The 21,565-nt window shown below is 40.1% G+C and overlaps 1 protein-coding gene across 2 annotated transcripts in view; it reads left to right on the plus strand.

Annotated features, from left to right (window-relative positions):
* The window catches only part of ntf3 (neurotrophin 3), a 41,721-nt gene extending 31,374 nt beyond the window's left edge, over window positions 1-10,347 (plus strand). For both annotated transcript variants that reach the window (XM_044186639.1, XM_044186640.1), the window contains one exon: window positions 5,267-10,347. In XM_044186639.1, coding sequence (XP_044042574.1) covers window positions 5,267-6,145 — 879 coding nt within the window. In that variant the 3' untranslated portion in view covers window positions 6,146-10,347. The remainder of the gene's footprint in view (window positions 1-5,266) is intronic.
* Window positions 10,348-21,565: the final 11,218 nt, after the last annotated feature.

A 21,565-nucleotide genomic window follows, 5' to 3' on the forward strand; every position in this document is an offset into this window, starting at 1 on the left:
TGTCTGCAACAAGCTGATTACAATGTCTGCATTAAGCATTTTTAATCATGTATTGAACACATCTACTGTAGTAGAGGAAAACTTTCTAATACAGGGCCTCTTTTAAGTTTCAGCACCCAAGACAATGGCCTGTTTGTTATTGTGTCTGTCTGAGGTAGACTGGGTGATTTTAAAGGAAAGATCTTGTTTTATTGTTTCATTTATCATTTAGGCAGATTTTTGGCTGGAGAACTGGCAACTGACAATAGAAAATGCCAGAAAACATTTAGCCAATATTCATGCTAAATTAATGGAAGTCACATGGGGTGTTGTGGTGGTGTGGGTCACTAAAGCCCCAAAACCCTGCATTCCAGTTTCACCCAGTTCTGTGACTATTTTCAGGCCACAGAACCATCTGAATGTCACATGAAAAATATATTTTCCTTGAGCAATTATCCATTTAAGTGTGAAGCACAACGCTCAGAGGCACACGGTGAATTTCTTGTTAATATGCTTACTGCTGTGTCAAATCAGTTCTTCTTTGAGGGGAAAAGTCAGCTTAAGGAAAACTGTACGCTTACAAAGGAGATGGTGATGATAACCTAACCCTAAAAACAACAGCTGGTAATGAGCACCAGTTATGAATTTCCTGTCCTGAACACAACTTCATGGAATCTCTGATGACCTGTTGATGAATTATGAGGATTCCTCTGATCCGGCATGGGGGGACATTGGGGGCGCGATGCCTGTCCAAATTAGCTTTTGTGGCCTACAATAAACATTAAATATGGTAATCATGTATTGATAAATAATTAAAACTAGTCATTTGCAATCGAATGTATAAGTTAAAAATACATATAGCCTAATAAAATCATGGCCAGGCTGACACCAGGCAGGCAGGTCTCCTCTCCCAGACCAAATCAGACAGGCACTGTGGCGAAAATGCCAGTCCCCTCATTCATTTGAGTGGGGGTAGTCGTTTAGGCTGCGGCGGTGGGGGCCACAGGGGATAGCGGAAAAAAAAACAAACGCAGCGACCTGCGGTGGAAATGTTGAAACAACATCAACTTTTGGAGAGGGAGAAACGCAACCTGACATCACGCTGCGGTGGCCAATCCGGCGATCACTGGTCAAACAGTCTGAAATATCACTGAAACCAGGCGGAGTTCATCGACCACACTACTCTGCTGGTTGTGTCTTCACTCGGTTTATTTCGGGAAGAGAGGGAGTGCCTGTAGTGAGAAAGCTGGTGAATCAGACAAATAAAGCGTTATTTTCTGACTGCTTCACAGCGGTTGCTTTCTAAAGCACAAATAAACACACAATAAAATGGTTCCCTTTGCAAAATCTAATTTGACGGCGCTGCCTACCTGGCTATGCAAAACACGTCGCCATCATCACTGACTGTTGACCTGTTTCACTTTCAATGAAGCCATCAGGCATTTAACAAAATGGACTATGGACATAAGGAAAGGGCTCAAAACCCCATCTGCACCAGAAATGACTACAGGATCTACTCCTTTGAACTCAGAACCACCATCAGTTTCCAAATCCCAGGCAACTTCTCCTAGCGCGATCAACGATGTTTCTTCTCTCCCTGCTACACAGCAAGCTAGGCCGGCTAACGTTAGCACCGACTCCATCACCGCACCATCAATGGCTAGCACACACAGTAGCAGCTCAAGTTCAACATTTGGACCGGAGCCTCCTCCACCATCAACTACTCCACCTGAGGATCTGCTGAGATGCTGCTGATCCCCGAGGCTTCAGATGTTTCTTCTTGCCCAAACATGCTCCTTTAGTAATTTACAGTATGTACACAGTGCATTTACTCCTAGAGGTAACCAACACACTCTGAATCAGATTCAGTGGAAGAAACGTTTTGGTGATTAACGCAGCTAAAGGATTACATGGTCTTTTGTGGGTTGAGAAAATGTGCGGATCTTTTTGGCTAATGGAACACTTCAAATCCACCAGAAAATCTTAAACTTGCTCAGATCTCAAGCTAGAAGTAATGCTGCTTTTAGCACTTCCAGAAAATTAGAAATTTTGGAGAAACACATTTGTCAGCTAGGTTATAACCTCATCTGATATCAGCTTCAACTTACAGCAGGGTCAACAATTACACAAAGAGTAAAGGTTGAGGTATGCTTGAAACAAACTAGTTTATACAGAGGGTTGTTCAAACACTTCTAAGGCACAAGTGTTTCCTTACAGTGTTACCTGTTCCCAAAGGCCTCATTCGAAAGCAAAGCACAAAGCCTGCCATCATAGAGTGGAGAGGAGACGTGTTGAATCGTACAAATTGGAATAACTTGGATATACACCTTTTATATACATCTTTTCAATCTGCCTCTAATGCTTCTCAGATGCATTTACACTTAGCATTTTGACATCATATAGCATGCCCAATACGCATTTAGTGTAAATCCTGCAGACTTTCTCACCAACGCACACCTGCCCAATCACTGCGCAAAGTTGGCATGCTTGTTGCATTGACGGTTTGGGAACGTTAAAAAAATGGCTGGACGCAGCCCCTTCATTTCTAATGGCGGAAAGGTGTTTGGGGAGGGGGTTTCACACTCTGTTAGACAATCCCACAAGCACTTCATTTGCAGCATACTGTCACAAAAGACATTATAGTATAGTCTTCCCAAATACCTGTTTCTATTTCTTTCCATCAATGTGTCACGTTGTCATCCACGTTTGGTTGGCTCGAGTGAATCGAGCCAACCAAAGGCAAACTGAAAGACAGGGAAACAAGCAAACAGTCATTTTCAGCTCTGTGGTCACAAATTCAAACAGAATATAGTACAGAGTGTGTCTGTAAATAGATTCCCCTTGATGTCTTTGAAACAGGTGGACGCAATGTCCTGTGGCTGCACACCAATATATTTTATTGCATTTTATCATTCAGGAGCATTAACATCTGTCAGCCTTGTTCTTTTTTCCTTTATCTCTCTCACATGTGCACGCTGACTTTCAATGACTACATTTATTCCCTAACCTTAAACCTTAATGTAACCAACACCTAATTATAAGTCCTTGTCCTAAAATAACTTCTTGTAGAGGTGAGGACGGGCAAAGTGTCCTCAGTGGGGAGGTGTTTAGGGGAGGAAGTGGGAGGATTTAATCACCAAAGCAGAGGCAAAGAAGTTGAGAGAAAACTCGAAGGTTGCGTCAGTGTCACAATATGGCAAATGTCACATTGTAAAAATGTCATGATTTTGATTTTTCATACACAGTCCTGCCCCATTTAAAGGGAGGAGGACCACCATAGTCCCTGTCACCACAAGTCATTTTAGATTTTTTGGTGACCAAAGGTACTTCCAGTGGAATCCAGGAGCATTGTGGGACAAGGTGGAAGAAGGTAGAGGAATGCGTTGAATCAAACAGAAAACAAAATCTCTGGTTCTGCTGCATTGTTTTTGAGCCTTTTTATTTTAAACTGTCCATTATGAGTCCACCAATGGTGGGGAACCTGAATGCACACTAACCCATGGGGACACAAAAGACTGCTTTTTGAGGTTTAAGGTTAGGCACTCAGTTGTGATGGTTAAAGTTAGGGTAAAGGGCTAGGGAAAGCATTATGTCAATGACTGCCCCCCACAGGGATAGTGAAACAACGTGTGTGTACACATGTGTGTGTTTGCTAGTCATTTCTGAGCCACTTACTGTAAGGTGACATTGCTGCTGAACAGATGCCCCTCCCTCCCTCCATCCAACAGCTGTATCATCCTGCCATAACATCGCTGATAGGAACAAGTCACCTCTTTTTTGTTCACAGCCGTCTGTTTGTCCATTATTCTTCACCTCTTTTCTCCTCCTCTGTCTGAATAACATTTGAACCTTTACTTGTCAAGGGAAGGTTTAGCAAACATGTGTGTGTGTGCACTGGATTGAAACATAAACAACAATGTCCCTGAAACCTAAAATACCCATACAGGCAGAGGGCGGGGTTTCTGCAGATACAGACACCGCCACACACTTCTAGTGGGTCATAAAATTTTTTGTATAAGTCTATACATTGTTTTTAGGAAAATCCTACTCATTCTGCCTTTAAAGATGATTATATGTCAGTGTTTACTGCAGTTGGAGGCTGCTAATATGTGGAACTTTATGAATGAGGGTTAGTCAGTAGACTTTTCTGAAAGCTAGTGGTAAGTGGTAATAACACTTTCCCGAGGCTTACACCATCAGCACATCCTGACCAAGGCTGATTGGGAATAAACATGCAGCGCTTAAACGTGCTTTTGTCCGCATGCACAGACATACACAGACATTAGAAAAATGCTCTCTGAGATGATGTTATACTGTGGGAATTGCAGATCTCCTACTGATCACCACAGGGATTTTAAACTCTTCTGGGAGAGATCATCTGTACAAGAGACTTAAACACCAAAACAAACTTTGATCATTTTGAAAAGTACACATCAAGGAATTGTAAAGATAGCAAGACAAGAGTCATAAAGATTGCAAGAGAAAAGTGAAAACAGTGTTCAGTGTTTGATAGTTTAAAAAAAGAAGAAGTAAAATATACTTTTGTCCAACTGGCTTAAATGCTGATTCTGGTTGTTTCTTGTAGACCAGTTTTTTTTCTCCACTTGAAAGCCTTACATATCATTAAATATAAAGTAAAACAGTTTGACCTTCTAATTAGCTAACAGTATTGGGTTACAGCTATGCGGTAGAGGCTGTTCAATATGAAGCAGGGCATAACCGCTCAGAATCATCCTGCTGGTCCTGGGTTTCGAACTGACAACCTTCCCATCACAAAACGTCCTCTTCACCAAGTAAACTACATCTACATTTTACTATACAATTACTGTGAAATTACTTTTGAAGTTCATGGGGTCAGGTTTTCACCATGATAACTGAAGTAACTGGTGCTGTTAAAGAGAGAGAGAGACACCTTATGGTGACAACAACCAAGTGTGTGTATGACGTTTGTGAGCCAGGTTTCATTCAGCACATTTTAAATGCTCACACACACACACACACACACACACACACACACACTGCTGCTGTTACAGGAGTTCACCACAAATTACAGTGTGGTCACCAAGTTCAAGCCAAAGGTTCCCACAAAGCATTAGAATTCCTTTCCTTAATATCCTCCATGAGCTGTGCGTCACAGCCACTGCTGCATCTCCAATTGCCGACCATGTTACTAACTAATGTTTGTGTGTTAATTGTTAATTAAGAAAGAACATAAGTTCTAATTTCTGTAAGGAAGAAAACTGGAAGAGCGTCTCTCTTAAAAGTTTCTCTCTTTCTGTCTTTGCAGATCTTACAGGTGAATCTAGTGATGTCCATCCTGCTGTATGTGATGGTCCTTGTGTACCTCTATGGTATCCAGGCAACCAACATGGACAGCAGTCACCAGGGGCAACAGCAGCAGCAGAGTCCCGACCCCTTAAACTCCCTTATCATCCAGCTGCTTCAGGCTGACCTGACGAGGGGGAAGACCAGGGGGAACCAGAGCCAACAGGGGAAAAGCAGGGACACTGAGCCTCAGGACACACTGCCTCCTCTCCTCAGTGCAAACTTTCCTTTAGAGTTGCAGGGTGATGTGGAGCAGTGGGGGACAGGGGGTCGCAGCGGCGGGAGCATTGAGGGTGTGGTAGACCGGCAGGTGATGCTGTTGAATTCAGACCTTCTCAGGCAGCACAAGCGGTACAACTCACCTCGGGTGCTTCTGAGCGACCGGCCACCACTGCAGCCGCCGCCGCTTTACCTTGCGGACGATTTCGTGAGTGGCGGACAGGATGGCGGGGCAGTGGGAAACAAGACACGAAAGAAGCGTTACGCTGAGCACAAGAGCTATCGTGGGGAATATTCTGTGTGTGACAGCGAAAGCCAGTGGGTGACGGATAAAACCCAAGCAGTGGACACCAGAGGGGACCCTGTCACTGTTCTGGCCAAAATTAAAACCAGTGCCACGCAGGACATCAAACAGTACTTTTATGAGACACGCTGTCTGACCCCCAGGCCCTTCAAAGGTGGCTGCAGGGGCATTGATGACAAGAACTGGAACTCGCAGTGCAAGACAACGCAGACATACGTTCGAGCGCTGACGCAGATTCGCAATTCCGTGGGCTGGAGGTGGATACGCATAGACACATCCTGTGTCTGCGCGTTGTCAAGGAAACGTCATAGGACGTAAACAAAACAATACAAGCCCTGCTGGGGACTACTTATTTGGAATTCTACTTCCTGTATAGGATTTTATTTCCTGTTGACAGTGCTCCCCACCACAGGATTATGTGTCATGGCGGTAGAGAGCAACGTCCTGCTATGAAATGATATTTCCACTGAAGAAATCTTGGGTCCATTTAAATGATATTTCATATTATTGTGCTGCAAATCCACAAGCCAGTGCAGCGCCGCTGTTATGGAAGAACTTGTTTGAGAGGGGTTGGGGAGGGAGGGAGGGAGTGTCTGAGGGGGAACTGTACATATAAATTATTTAAATTATATGAAATGCATGTAGTTTATACATGTTTATCTATCTATATATGACGTATGAATATATTTGTGTTATTTATTGAAAGAAGTCTTCTTCAAAAGGAAAAAAATGTCTATAACAAAGGAATGAAACAAGCTATGAACTCATTTTGAGACTACAATACAGAGCTCGGCTGCAAAGGTGCTTCACAGTAAGACTTTACATGTGCCTTGACCAGTGTGGCTGCAGAGCAGAGAGATAGGACATGGTAACTCACAGACAGCAGTTGCCGCATATGTTTTGGAGGTGAACCTAAAAGGTTGCACAGACTGGTCCTGTCCCATGGACCAACATGGGGCCCAAATTCTTAGCATTACCCCTTAATGAGACGGATAACTATATCAGAAGGTACAAGACATCCTGTGACCAAAACACAGATTTGAGATTTGTGACCAAACATATACATTTACACTGCGTTCACAATTGACCACACTGTTATGTTGTAACACACCATAAGTCCATTCATTCCTCTGGGAGACAGTTTTGACAAAATTAAAAATAGAAATTCGTCTTGTGGAATCTGCTGGCAGTGGCTGACAGAGACTCAAGAAAATCCAACTGCTTGATATTCCTCAGACCACCTTGACCACGTTTTACTCGCAACTGTTATCATGAGTTGTTTTTGTTTCTTCCTATGAATAAAAACCTATATTTCTTAAAGTTGGAAATGTTTCATTAACAAATACCAAATCTGGAAAAAAACGAATATGGTGACAAAGATTATATTACGTAGGTGATACCATATTATACTGCTGTAACAAATAATGCAGTCTTCCTTCAAAAATATTTGAACCAGCTGCTGCCAGCTTAGCATTGGTGGTTACTTACTATCAATTCTAAGATTGAGCACAAAGGGTAAAAGCTGACACATTTCCTAACGAGGCTATTAACCAAATATTAGTTGTTGTACAGCAGCAGCCATTGCAGAAGTCCCTCACTCTGCTTCTGTCCTGTTATAAAATGGAGTTGGTTTTATTTACCAGCATCTTGCTGCTGTTGTGTGTAAAACTTGAATCTCTAAAATGACTTTGAGAAGAAGCTTTGTTACTGGCTTTGTGACCATGAGATTCTTTTTTTGTTTGATGGCCTCTGCATTTTACGCATTGTTCGTACGAAATAAAGTATATCAAGTATTATTGACACATTTTTCAAAGACACAAATGGGCTTGTGGCTGAGTGCAACAGACAGGGTAGGGAAGTCAGAATTTATGTAGAGACGGACTATTGCATGGTTAGTTTTGCTATCTTCCTGGGATTTGTTGATAATAACAAGCAAATGGATTATCACCAGCCTTATCCCTTAAATGTCTGAGGCACAATGAGTATTTTCTGCAATTCCCAAAAATATTGCCTAGTGGTGTTTCCCAGTCTTGTGTTCAGGGACTTCCAGGGACTCCACAGTTCAGCCAGTGAGAGAAACAATGACGGTTGAACGGAGGTCTGATCAATAGTCATTTATTCTGCTATCTGATCAGATGTTTTACACTTCAGTTATCTCACCAGTTACAACACAGAAAGAGAACAACAATATCAGATGGAACTAAATCTTTATCAAATGGGGTCAAAGACATGGAGTTGACAATGTAAAAGATGAGAAGTGTGTGTATGTGTGTCTATAACAGTGATGCTTTAATGTCAGAAAGTCCTGCAGCTCTAACTCTCGGCTGCCTCGCATCATTTCATTCACATGGCAGAAAGTATTGTCCTAACTAGATAGCAAAAATCAATTATCTGCAGGACTAATGCTGAATGGGTGCAGGAAGTGTCTAAAGGGACTTCTACAATGGCTCCCACTGTGTGCAGCGCTTATGCCGGATAAATGCAGGATGAACTCAATGTCGAACTTCAGTGATGGTTATCACTGTGGCACTTATCATCTGATATTAGTTACAGTATTTAGAGTTTGGAAAACCCAGAACGGCAGGTTCAGAGCCTGAACCTAAGGGTAAAATTCAAGAGCAAACTAGCCAAAGTTATAATGTTCTTTATTGTTTATCTGCTAATACCGTAAAATAAGTCCCAATCAAGCCTGAAACATAGAAAAAAAGAACACACCCTGCCTCAGAGAAGGAGGTTTCAGAAACATCCTAAGCAGCGAAAAAGAAATTGTAAAAATAGGGCAATTATTCTGACATTTTGTAAAGCTCAGAAACACATCTGATTTCATGCCAACAACCTGCAGCCTTCATAAAAAGTAATATCTGTAATGAAATGGTACAACCATCTGAGAGCAAAGCAGGAGATCAACAAAGACCACAACATAAATGTAGAGAGACACATCAGACAGAATGGCAGAGAAAAAACAGAGAAACTGAAAAATCGAATTAAGCAAATCCCCAAATGTGCAGTGAGACAGAAAGAGACCAGAGGCAATATAATTGACAAAGATATGAATCAGTCATTATCAAATTCCTCAGAGGTCACTGTAGGGTCCACAGATATGAGTGTTTAGAGTAAAGGTATGCTATGTATCAGATGGTATGTGAGGAGACAGGAGGACTTGCCAATCAAAACACCAAGAGGCATCCAGTTTAAGAGCAATAAATAACAGATGACTGCTAGCATGACAGCAACACATGTCCTGGGTTACCATGAGGTATGAGTCATCTTGAATATCAGTCAAAGCAATAAGTAACCCCTAAGAATCAAGGGTCAGGGGACACGTGTTTTTTTCAAACTCTTATCTTGCGAGGATTGGCTTGTCATGCATTTGATCTTTGTTAACTAATCTTTGGGTTTTAAAGGAGAGATCCACCTTTAAACACATTGAAACAAAGAAGAATTGGTTATTGGTGATGTACCTTTTTTGTTATTTTTTGCATTGTTCTTCTACTCATGGACCATTGGTCAAATATGTCACATCATGTCCAGATGTTTCCAAGAGTTGCAGTGAAGAAAATGTATCAGTGACCTAAAACGTTGATGTCAGATTTTGGTGACAAACAAACAGAATCAAAAAGTAAGGGCTTCTTGCTAATGCTGCTAACATGCATCAATGGTTACCAACCACATGGGGAAACGTGTACAAAACCAGAGATAATGATCATTTAGACACCCACAGGAGCACAAAATAGAGCAGGTAACAACGCAGCTACATGACTTGGTGAGTAATACATGACTGATTAAAACACTCTGGGAAAATAAGTCAATAACTGAAACAGAAGTAGTTGAAGCAGGACAATGGAATGTTGGTACAATAAAAAAGGTAAATTATAACCCCAAATTACTCCCAACAACTCCAGAACTTTATTGGCTTAATACTACACTAACCATTATCACCATCATCATCATCATCATCATCCCCACAATGACACTACTACACTAGACTACTCGTCCTAGCCATCCTCATCACCCTTCTAACCAAAAACACTACAGCCCTTTATACATTTTACATTTGTCTGAATGTTTGACATTGTGCTAACATTGCCCCTAACCATTCTGTTGGTCCACCAAAGCTTAATTCACTGATAGGCTACTATCCGTGCTTGGGCAATTTAGGGGTAAAGGTAATGGTAAATAAATGAGTGACAGAGCAGATAACATTAAATAATTCAGAAAATATATTGAGAGCTTTGGTCACAAACATTATAGTACTTATCCATCTACAACAGCATCTGTAATTTACAGGACAGTTGCATCTCTCAGTTTGATGGTAAATGTCTGTACCATAACATGCAGGTACTGTACAGTCTATAAGCCCTTATACAACTTTCATTAAGTTCTATAAGTGTCCTGGCCTTTGGTTATTATGACATTGAACTTTGTGAACTCAAGGACATATTTTTTGCAGCTGGATGTGAACCAAACTCAAACACTGGTTTTCCATATTTACCAATTAAAAACATGCTGGGAGCACTGAATGAGAGTGTGACGGTCTTCTTTAGGTTGCACTGGGTGCTGAGGGGTGAGCAGCGTGCTACACATAATTAAGTGTGTACGTTTTTGCCATAAAGTAGCTATTGTGGTGAATCTCTTCCATGCAGTTATAATGATACATTAGTTATTCTGTACTGCATTGCCAGTTCCAACAAGCCCAGTATCCCTAGGGAGTACATCCATATTGGATGATTTTGCACCTCATTATTTACCTCCAATGCCAACGTTCAGTGCCAATGCAGGAAAGTAGTGTGCCCTATAAGTAACAAGGCAGAAAGTAAGGGTATTGAGTTTGGGGTGGTGGGTAAGTGTGTAGCACATCTAACTTTCATGTACGAGACTGGAGTTTGCTTCCCTTCGAAGACCAGCAATTCATTTTCGCTTTTAAAATTTAATTTCCCTAACTTTAACAGTGTTTTAGTTGCCTAAATCTAAGGGCCGGGTTATGCTAGAAAATAACATGTTCATACAAAATCAAACCACTATAAACAATCAAAAGTGTTTATAGTTGTTTCGAAACACGACCCTGGCAGGCAGACTGACCAGCCAGCCGCCATAGAGAGGGGAGAGACTATTATCATTTAAATATGGTGATAACCTTGTACATTTTCAGACAGTCTTTCCTGGAAGGCATTAATAGTGTTGATCTCGGTTGTACAGATGAAAAGTGATAGAGGTAGTAGTTTCGGAAGTTAGACAAATGGTCAGACCCAGCCTCCCCAATTCCAACATCGGAAAGGTGTGGGGGGGTTCTAGCTATTCGACCATTCTGCAAGCAGTTCTGATGAAGTATACTTGCACCTTAACCATAGCTTATTTGCCATAACCACAGTCTTTAATGAAACATTCCATTGTTGCAGTGTGCAGATATGATACGCAAATTTTAAACATTGGCATTGGATGTAAAAAAAAAAAATAAATAAAAATCACTGAAGTAAATATGGGATTTTGCAGAATCATCCACTACCCTGGCTTTACTTTTGTATGCTGATTACCTCAAAAGTAGATTTGTACCCTGACTGTACTGATTGTACCAGGAACTGTATCCTTTTGGTACTACAGTACAGCAATGTACCACAAGGTACTGTACACAACTCATCGGAGCCCAACATGTACTGGGGAAAATGTATTCTTGAATATAAATGTGATCCTGCATTTATATCCCAAAAAGTAGCATGATATAAATTACTAGTATGACAATCTACAGCTGGGATGGGTCTCTCTTCTACTTTGCAGCTTTGGTTAATGATTTATGCTGATGAGATAGTTCTATTCTTACAGAAGCTTATTGCCTTTTGAAGTTTTTACTTTAGCTCATTTTGTTGCCAACAGACTTTGATGGAAATGATAACAGGCACAAAGCTTGGGAGTGATGTTAGCCAAGTCGGGGCAAACAGTCCAGCTCAGGTCATGAGGTCGTCCACTGCTGATTATCCTTTAGCAAAGCTTGTCACAAAATGTGACAATATCAATTAGACCTCCCATGATCATCCATTACCCCTCTCTGTCTCCCAGTAACCCCATCGTCCTCAGGCAAGAGATAGCTTCTCCCCATTGTTTCCTCCCACCTAGAGGTATGATCAGACATGTACCACTTTTGAAGCGTAGTCTAGCAGGTGCAGATCACTATTGACAAAAAGGCTTACACTGGAGAAGGCAGGCAACAGTTGCTCACAGCAGGTGAGCAGTCTCGAACAGAAGAAACAAAATCCAACGGTAGACAGGCAAAAGCCACAAACAGGAAAAGTATAGGGAAATAACAAACCGGGGGGCTGGACAGAGGTGCAACGACAAACAGACTTAACTTAGGTTAAGGAGACAATGAGACACAGGTGAAACTGATCAAGACACAGATGAAAACTATAAAATCAATCAATGATAGGAAGCAAAACTAAAAGACACTTGAGGGATGGAGACTATTTCAAAATAAAACAGGAAATAAGAGAACACAAACCCCCAAACCATGACATGTTTGATTTGTTAATTTGAGGCAGGTGAGGGAAGCAGTAGGAGGTTGCGGCACATTGCGCAGTCTCTAATGACCCAGGGGTTTTACAGAGGGGTAAAGCTGACTTAAGGAGATGTACATACATGCAGAGCTGGGATTTGAGGCAGTAATCTCCTATTCTAAGAGGAGCTTACCACTTGTCAGGCTGCAGAGGAGAGCAGATCAGCAATGCCTTCAAAGTGCTGACTGAATTTGTGCTTATATTTAAAGTGCTTTAGGTGCACTTGATTGTAAAGGGCAAATATCTGTTGGTGAAAGAAACCTAACCCTCAGGCAGACTGGCGCTCTCTGTGAGGACTGAGCAGCTGTAAACATCTATTACTGAAAGAAAGTACTGAAGCACACAGATAGTTTAGATGTAATTATTATTTTTAACTTTGACAAGGTCTGTTGCTTTCTGAGGGTGTAGAAGCTACCCAAAGAGTTTAATCTACCACATTTGAATATTTAGATGTGAAAGAAATTACCCTCCAAAAACATGCATTTCTTTCTGCATAATTATCCTTTCCTGTCTCCCACAGGCTCTTTCATTCCTTCCCTTACAGCCAGCGCTAAAAGTGCAGACATGGCCAATTTGTCTAATCTGTGATGTCACACCAACGTACAGCTCCAGACAGGGAACATGGCAAAGGTGATTGTAAAAGCAGCCAGGATGATTACGTATTTGCAAAGAGAGGCGTTGCTGAAAGAATATCCCTTGTAACCAGCGAGAACCACTCCTAAACCTTGCTGTTACATGTTTTCACTGATTTATTTGAATTATTATAATATGAGGATAATTTTAGGGTAAAAGCTCAAATAAATATCCTGGACTAGCTATCTTAATGGTTTACTTCCCCTAAAAAAATGAATATTCACCAACATTTTTTTGCATTTTGTGGCATTCCTTCCCAACCCTGCCAGCTATGTTACCAGACCTCAAAAGGAAAAGATCTATTGCAAGTAAATTTCATGCTTTTGTACGTATTTCCGCCCACCTATTACAAATATGCTTACAAGTAGTATAGCTGCTTGGCCTGGGTGTTAGGGTCTTAACTTATATCCCCGTTGCATGCTTGACAAGCAAGAAAAGATGGTGGATTATATCGAGAAATAGGATTCTTTCAGCAACAACACTGACTTGACAGACATAGATGTAAAGAAGGCTTGCTGAACTTAAAGAGGTTTTTCCTCTCAATCCTGCTTTGATACCTGTACAGGGGATTTGCAGAGAGGGGTATTCCGTATCCTGGACTGGGCTGTTAGTGCTGAGCAGTGCATGAGATCCATGTCTTGAACTAAGGCACTGAAAGCTATTTGGGGGTTTTCATACAATTCCAGAGCCTGCTGAAAGCCTGAAGGTCACAGGTCACGCGTGTTTACAGATGGCAGGATCACAACAAGGATAAGAGGAGTCTATGAGATTTGGCAACTGTCAATCAAGCTCCTTGTTGTTACTGTATATCTGAGTGGACTGCTTCTAAGCCAACAAACTTCAAGCTTTGAACACCTCTGCCAACAAAGTTCAAAAGAGGTTATATTTTCACCCATACTTATCTGTTTGTTCTCAAGTTATCTCAAACATTTCTAAAGTGATTTGGCTGGAATTTGGTGCATTGCCATTGGCCTGAAGATCAGGTGAGAAGATGTTGGTAGTAATTTCCGCTATAAAACACGTTATTCTTGGCTGTCATTAAGCTGCATTCATTGCTGGTGTGATTTTTGCAAGTGTGAATGTTGAGTAATCTTATCTGGAAATCAAAGGTTAACAAACAAACAAGAACATTATGGGAGCTGAAGGCCTGTGAGAACTTTTCAGCAATGGAGGAGATTTGTCGTCTACTGAGCAGAATTGAGTTACAAAAAGTATTAGGCTGATATTTTTGAAGACATGAACTTTCAAAAGACAAAGATAAATGAGCATAAGAAAAGGCTATTGGATTTGATGATGATTTATGCAGAAAGTGAATACAAGAAAAGTTATTTAGGGAGTGACAGATTTTGAATATGTTCATGTAAAAACTGCATAACTAATACAGGTCAATGAATAGGTAAATGCACCTCATATTCTCTTGGGATTTTTCAAAACTGCCATCAATGTATGAATGAAATTGGCTTTGAAAAATAGACATTTTAGTATCATAATGGAGTACATTAGACAGCTACAACACCACAAAGCTATAATGATTAAACATTTCTTTCATGCATCTGCCTCCAATATGAACTTTTCAACAAGCCGCGTTTGTAACTGACCTCCAGAACAACACATACTGTATGAGTATTTTCTATCAGAAAATGACATTTCTTTTCATTTTCAGGGCCATCCAAAACCATTGCAAGTCACTGTTGAAAAAAATAACAGTTTTTGATCTGGAACCGCTATGGTTAAGGTTTGGTTAGTTTTAGACACAAACCAGCTTGGTTAAGGTTGGGGAACAGTTGTAGTCATGGTTAAAAGAAACCAATGTTGCCTGTTGGGTAGGAAACAGGAAGAGCACAGCTATCTATCTCATCACATTCGGACAAGAGTCCTAATTTCTACGGTCGTTATAGGGCCTTTTCAATTGAACGTAAACATACAGTATGTCGTTTTGGGCTTTTGCTGAAACATCTGACACTACATTTTTTTTAAGGATGGCAATGTCGACCCGACAGTCAGTCCTCCACTTTGGTCCAGACTGAAATAGCTCAACAGCTATTGGATAGAAATTTTGCCCAAACATTTATGATGAATTCTACTGACATTAGAAATTCCCTGACTTTTCCTGTAGCACCACGATGCGGTTGACATTTTTGGTATACACATTCATGTCTCCCTCAGATTGGATCCTACTGATTATTGTGATACCCGGACTTTTCCCTTTAGCATGGCTGTAGACTTAGTATTGTTCTTGTGATAACAGACAGAACTTTTACATTATATGATTTCTGTCCCAAATTCCCCAGTTTCTTCTTGTTTGAGAATATTCACCAATGGAGCACAACATCATAATGGTTCTGTATGGGCCTGGGTACTGAAGTACTGTCTTGTAGACGGGCCCTATGTCAAAAGTTACATATATATAAGCCAATCTTTTCTCCTGGGAAAACCCATTGCGGGTTAATCCGGTCACGGTTAAGACATGTCATCTTATGCAATTAATGAATTTGGGTCTTAAAATAATACAAGAAGCCATCCATTAATGTTCAAACCCTTGTAACATCTTACAGTTCTCAAGCCTACAAACAAGGATTTTCCTTGCGTGTGGGAGCCCTGTCAAACATACTTCGCCCAGCTCTCATGCCAAAAGCTCTGCCTTTCTGAGGATTAAACAACGCTTAAGAGGGCCAGGTCGTACCCAGAGCAAGTGCTTCCTTCAACATCAGACATTCCATAAAACGGCTTTGAGGGATCGACTAACACCATGTATTTAAACTCCCAGTATTTCAAGACACGAGTCCTAATATGGTCCTCAGGGAGGCCAACTCATTGTATTGCCCAAAATAGGTATGTTCTGCAATAAAATTTAAATCTGTGTATGCTGAGCCCTTCTTCAAATGCTTATTAATGGCGAGATAAATCATCCATTATGCTGCAAAACAGAAACAAGATTATTAAATTTGGTTTAAGGTCATTTCAAGGCTGCAGAACATATTAAAAGCCAGGGATACAATTAAATTTACAAATTAAGTTTACAAAGCTGCAAAAGATTTACAGTGACATTTCCTGCCAGATTGTATGCATTCCTGCCACTGATTTGCTTTCTCCTGTATTTGGAAAAGTTAATTTTGCCCTATTTAAGCAAGAACTAGTCAATGCTCAATATTTGATGCTGTCCCAGAATCAGAACACTGAAGCTACCACACATTAGCATTTACAGTGCCAAACTAAACTTTTGTTAGTATGGTAGTAGTATGCTGTTAGTATAAGTGTATACAATAATTAGCTAGTAATATGTTTTCCTCTCTATCAGCATGTCACACAGCGTTACTGCTGGCAGAGGTCCTTGACATTGGAAGTGAAAAGATAAACAGAGGTGTCATAAGGAATTTTCATGCTACAGTGCAGTCAGTATTGATACTGGTAGCGGTTAAGAGAAGCTCACATGAAGACATTTAACTGGGTGACAATGGGAGTCCTATCTAAACAGCAGAGGGTGAGCCCATAATGGTGCCAACACACACACACATCAGGGAATAAGAAAAGAGGAAATGGAGGAAATGAGAAGGTGCTTTTCACTGAGATGATTGGCAGGTGCAATTTTCTGAGATGCGGGGTCGTTTCTCAGTGTGAACATCTGGAGTTAAACACAGCATTGACCACCCACTGGGTTTATGTATATGTGTGTCTGTGTGTGTGTGTGTGAGAGAGAGAGAGAGAGAGAGAGAGATCATGGGGGCGAAAATCATTGCTCTGTATATGGTTTTTTAGAGCACATAGAGTCCATAGGGAGTGTTGTTTCCTCCGTAATGGTTTCCTGTTGGAGGAGAGGTGAACACACACACACACACACACACACACACACACACACACACACACACAAGCAGCCCCTGAAGTCTTTATGTTGCAATTTTGAACTGTCAAGTCTAATTCAAATGGACAGACCAGCAGAACAGCTTGACGCTAAGACAACACAACAGAACAATGGACTTCATTATTATGTATTTATTTTAAGAGTTCAAGTCACCTAAAATCCTGGATGAAAACTCCACCAACACACCCAACATTCAAAGGTGCCTCTTAAAAATCACATTGCATTTTTTACATTGGCAACGTTAAAAATGCAAAGTGCACTTGGGTTTCATAATTTCTATGAGGATTATGTCGGAATTATTCAGAATAAAACACATTTTCATGAATGATCATATAACTGTAATTGTGGAAAAACAACTAAATTTTTGCCGATTTTTCCTGTTTTAACTTGTACCGCATGCATGTTAGAGAAGCCAGATAAGGAAGGTGGTGGAAGAGGAGGGAGGGATTTTATAGAAAATAGAAATTTACAGCACCCCGATGATTCAACTGAAATGATCATCACAGAGTTACAGAAGAGATTTTGTAGATTCTGATCAGTTTGTTTTACCTCTTCATTGTTTCTTCTTTTAGGAAGTGTGTTAGATTCTGTTTGAATAGTGTGCTTCAGATTTGCCTCTTGTGTGTTTGTGTAGTCTGTCCTCTTTCCAGGTCTCCATGATTGAAAGGAGGCGGCGTGGCTCAGGTCCTGTTCGCCATCTGGAAGTTGCTTGACGTGCTCCCAGATCCATGTTCTTCATATATGAAGGATCAATGCTTTTTTATGAAAAAAGGATCAAAGCGATATTTTCAGTGCTTGAGACAAGAGGTCCCCCCACCAATTGTACACTGGACATACAAAGATAAGCTTTGCAACAAAAGGATTTATCTTAACAAGTTCTGAAATTTTGTTGGGTTATATGTATATATATATATATATATATATATATATATATATATATATATATATATATATATATATGTGTGTGTGTGTGTGTGTGTGTGTGTGTGTGTTTACAATCTATCTCTAATTTTGTCATCCTGATTGTCCATACTGTAATTGTACTACTACTACTACTACTACCATGTTAGTCTATTCTGTACGACATGGCATCTATTGCATGTCTGTCCGTCCTGGGAGAGGGATCCTCCTCTGTCGCTCATCCTGAGGTTTCTTTAATTTCTTTCCCTGTTAAAGAGGTTTTTGGGGAGTTTGTGGGTTGTATAGATTGTAAAGCCCCTTCAGGCAAATAATAATAATAATAATAATAATAATAATAATAAGTTGGCCACTGTCCAGGGTGTGCCCTGTAATATAAATGGGATAAATTACCTTGACTAACGGGACCAAGCGGTAGAAAATGGATGGATGGATGCAGTAATATAAATAAAATTACCTTGATCCTCGATGAAAGTCTCGAAAGTCTGGACTGAGAGGAGAAAGCAGTCAAGTCCATCAGGCTGATATGCTCACCAAATGGAAGGTTGTCAAAACACTGTTGAGCTAGTGTAAGACTAACCTTTATTTGCTAACCTTATTTCACTTTTACTTCAGCCGGTGAACTTGAACAACCCTAAAGGTGCATTAAGACCCATGCAAAGCAAATTTTCACCGTGCATTACTCATGCAAATTTGACGGCTGGCTTACAGACCATACAGATGTTAGCTGTAGCTACGTAGCTAACAACGTATACACACCCACCGTGTATGTGTGTGTTTCTTTGACAGTTGAGACTTTGCTGATCTCAGAATTCACCAGAAACTTCCCACTGAGCAACAGATGTCATTTCAACATTGCCTCTATGCTTTAGCGCTGATATAGACCAGGATTTATTACGTCATTACATTAAGACATCTACTATACCTTCACTTTTCAGCCTTGAATAACTTCAATTTAAACTAGACGTCTACAAACAAATGGACGTATAATAGACATCTATTAAATGTCTTTTAAACATCAAATTGTTTGTTATTTTACTCCATTTTTAATTCAGCCGTGCTGCTATTAAAATGTGCTTCGTGTTCAGTCTGAACACAACTTCAGAGAATGCATCCAGTGGACTTCAATCAACCGGCTACAACCAGTTTTCAGTCAAATGGAAAGTCATCAAAATTAAATATTCCCTTGTTTTCTATCTTAAATTTTTAATGAACGTTTCATTACGCCCTACAGCTAAACAGTCACTGTTATGCTCCTAAAAACCAGTAATCAGTCACGCCACCGGATCTGACTCCATTGCAATGAATGGGTGTCTACTGCTTCATTCAGCCAAATATGTTTCTAAGGCCATCAGAGTCAGAGAAATGTGCCAAAAGAGAAAAACAAATCAAAAGAGTCTTTGTGCGTTCCCCTCTTCACCCCTCTCTTACCTCCCCTGAGCCATTTAGATTTTCCTGAGAATTAAATGAATGTGATAGATTTCTATTTCAGTAAAGGATGTTTGTCTGTGTGATGCTTGTTTTTAAGTAAAGCTGACCCTAGTTTGTCTGCTGGCTGGTGATTCACACCATCCAAGTGCTTGTATGTGATGAATGTCCAGTGTCATATTGTGGTTTGAAATCCTCTCAGCATACAAACGGTATATTTTTGTTTTCCTCTGGCAAAGGGTTCAAGGTGGGCTGAGTTTATACAGCTGGGCCGGGGTAAAAATCCACACTTCAAAATGTAAAGTGACCCATGTATGATTGATGTGTATGCATGGCAGAGCTTTTGAAAATAATTGATTGCATCCAATATTCTAAACTCCACAGAAAAGATAGGAATAACAGAGAGATAAAATAAAACCCATTCTGAATGCAAACATGCAGCAGCCATCGTTCCAGGGTAAAATGTCATGGAACTTAAACTTGAAAGAACGCTGCTCTCAGACAAGCGCTAACAGTTTTTCCCTCACAGCAGAAACAGCGTCTGTTTTAATAAATATATCACTATGTTTTCTACAAATCAACCTAATTGCTCTTAATTGTGAGTTTTTATGATGCAGTTATACGTTTTTACTATTCAGCTGAAAATTGTTTCTTTATTGAAAATACATATTATTCACAAGCCAGGACACTCTGAAAACATAATGAAAATCATTTCAAAAGCTGTGGTAACTATAAGCAGAGTTTAATTTCCGCACATCAGATGACTTTTTCATTTATGGGAGAAAAATAGCCACTTCTAATATTTTTATAATTGGAGTTGATTAATATTATCCCAAAGTGACACTGATTTGCGGTGCAGGCACAAAGATAAGGAACATACACAATAAAAACAAGTCACAGATATAGTCCACTTGGGCTGTCTTCCTTTTTCTGGACAACATTAACATTAAAATACCATAAGAAGATGTAGAATGTCACGATGCTCTTATTAAAGGATAGCTATCAGAAGAAAATGAAGCCAGTCAAATGAAGCCAGCTTTTGTAAAAAAAGAAAAAACATTGCTTGACTTTTTTAATGACGAAATCTGTGTGATAATTCCATTTTAGTTTGTTGTCAATGTAAACCACAAGATATTTGTATTCCCCCAATAACTTTAACTGGCTGACCATTTATGACTGTAGGCTAAAGGTCTTCAGTACATGTACGAACAAATCTTTATCAACATCAAAGTGAACTGACTGGACTAAATCACCATAGTCACTGAGCTCCTCACTGGTGACTGAATGGTGATGTGTTCACTTACTGACATGCATTGGAATGGTGATGACACTGCTTAGCTTAGGAAAAAAAGTGAATGAACTGCATAGTCATTGACTACAAATCTTGAACTGAACTGAACAAAGTGATTCGAATCAGTAAAGTGCTTCATGACTTCCACCTCTACTGTACACTGTGCTTTCGTCAGTTAAAGTAAAACTGTCATCTGCTTAGTTTATCAACAAAGAAAAAAATGTTGAATGGTGTCATACAAGACCATATTGATACTTTGCATGAGTGGAAGTGAAGTGGATGAGGCTGCTGGCAAGATGCATGCAAGCAAAAATGATATTCAGTAAAAAAAAAGGAATTTCTAAATGAGAAATGTGCAAAAAGCCTGTGTGCAACACTAAAGAGGACTGTCTGACTGTCTGACCGCACTAATGCAGGATAAATGCAGGCTAATACATCAAGGTGGACTTCCGTTATAGCTGCTACTTAATGGTGCATAGGGAATTCAATGGCTATCACTCTTGTTTTCATAATATCTCTAAAAGCCAAAGCACTGACTCCACTCAAATGTCTCAGATTGCCTTGAAAAATTACATTACATACTGTAAATTGTTTTTACTGGGGTCTTTCCTCCATTTTCTTCAGCTTGTTATGATATTTAATAATTTCTATATTTACCCTCTGTGGAATCAGTCATTTTGTGTGCTTTAAAAACTTTACAGCTCAGGACTAGGATTTGATAAAGAAAAACCTTGAGGTGTTTTTGCAGTGTGTCATGTCCTACATGACTGGTCTGTTTCCAATGTCTAAGATGGAAATGTGAGCTCTCAGCTTCAACGGAGAGACAGAGGTCTTCTCCACAGGACTCCTGTTCACACAACTCTCTGACATAATGTTATTTTAGTCCTGTTGAAGTGGAGTCATAACCAGGTCACTCTAAATAATACCTCGTCTGTTTCTCTCACAGCTTGAGTGCCCCAGTTTTGGTCATAAAACCTCATGTTTATCTTTCTAAGTAACAAAAAATGCCAACTCCAGTCTCTAAGGCAGATGGATTGCCACGAGAAATCATTTCATTTACGGCA

The sequence above is a fragment of the Siniperca chuatsi genome, linkage group LG23 (genome assembly GCF_020085105.1).
Source record: "Siniperca chuatsi isolate FFG_IHB_CAS linkage group LG23, ASM2008510v1, whole genome shotgun sequence".
NCBI lineage: Eukaryota > Metazoa > Chordata > Actinopteri > Centrarchiformes > Sinipercidae > Siniperca > Siniperca chuatsi.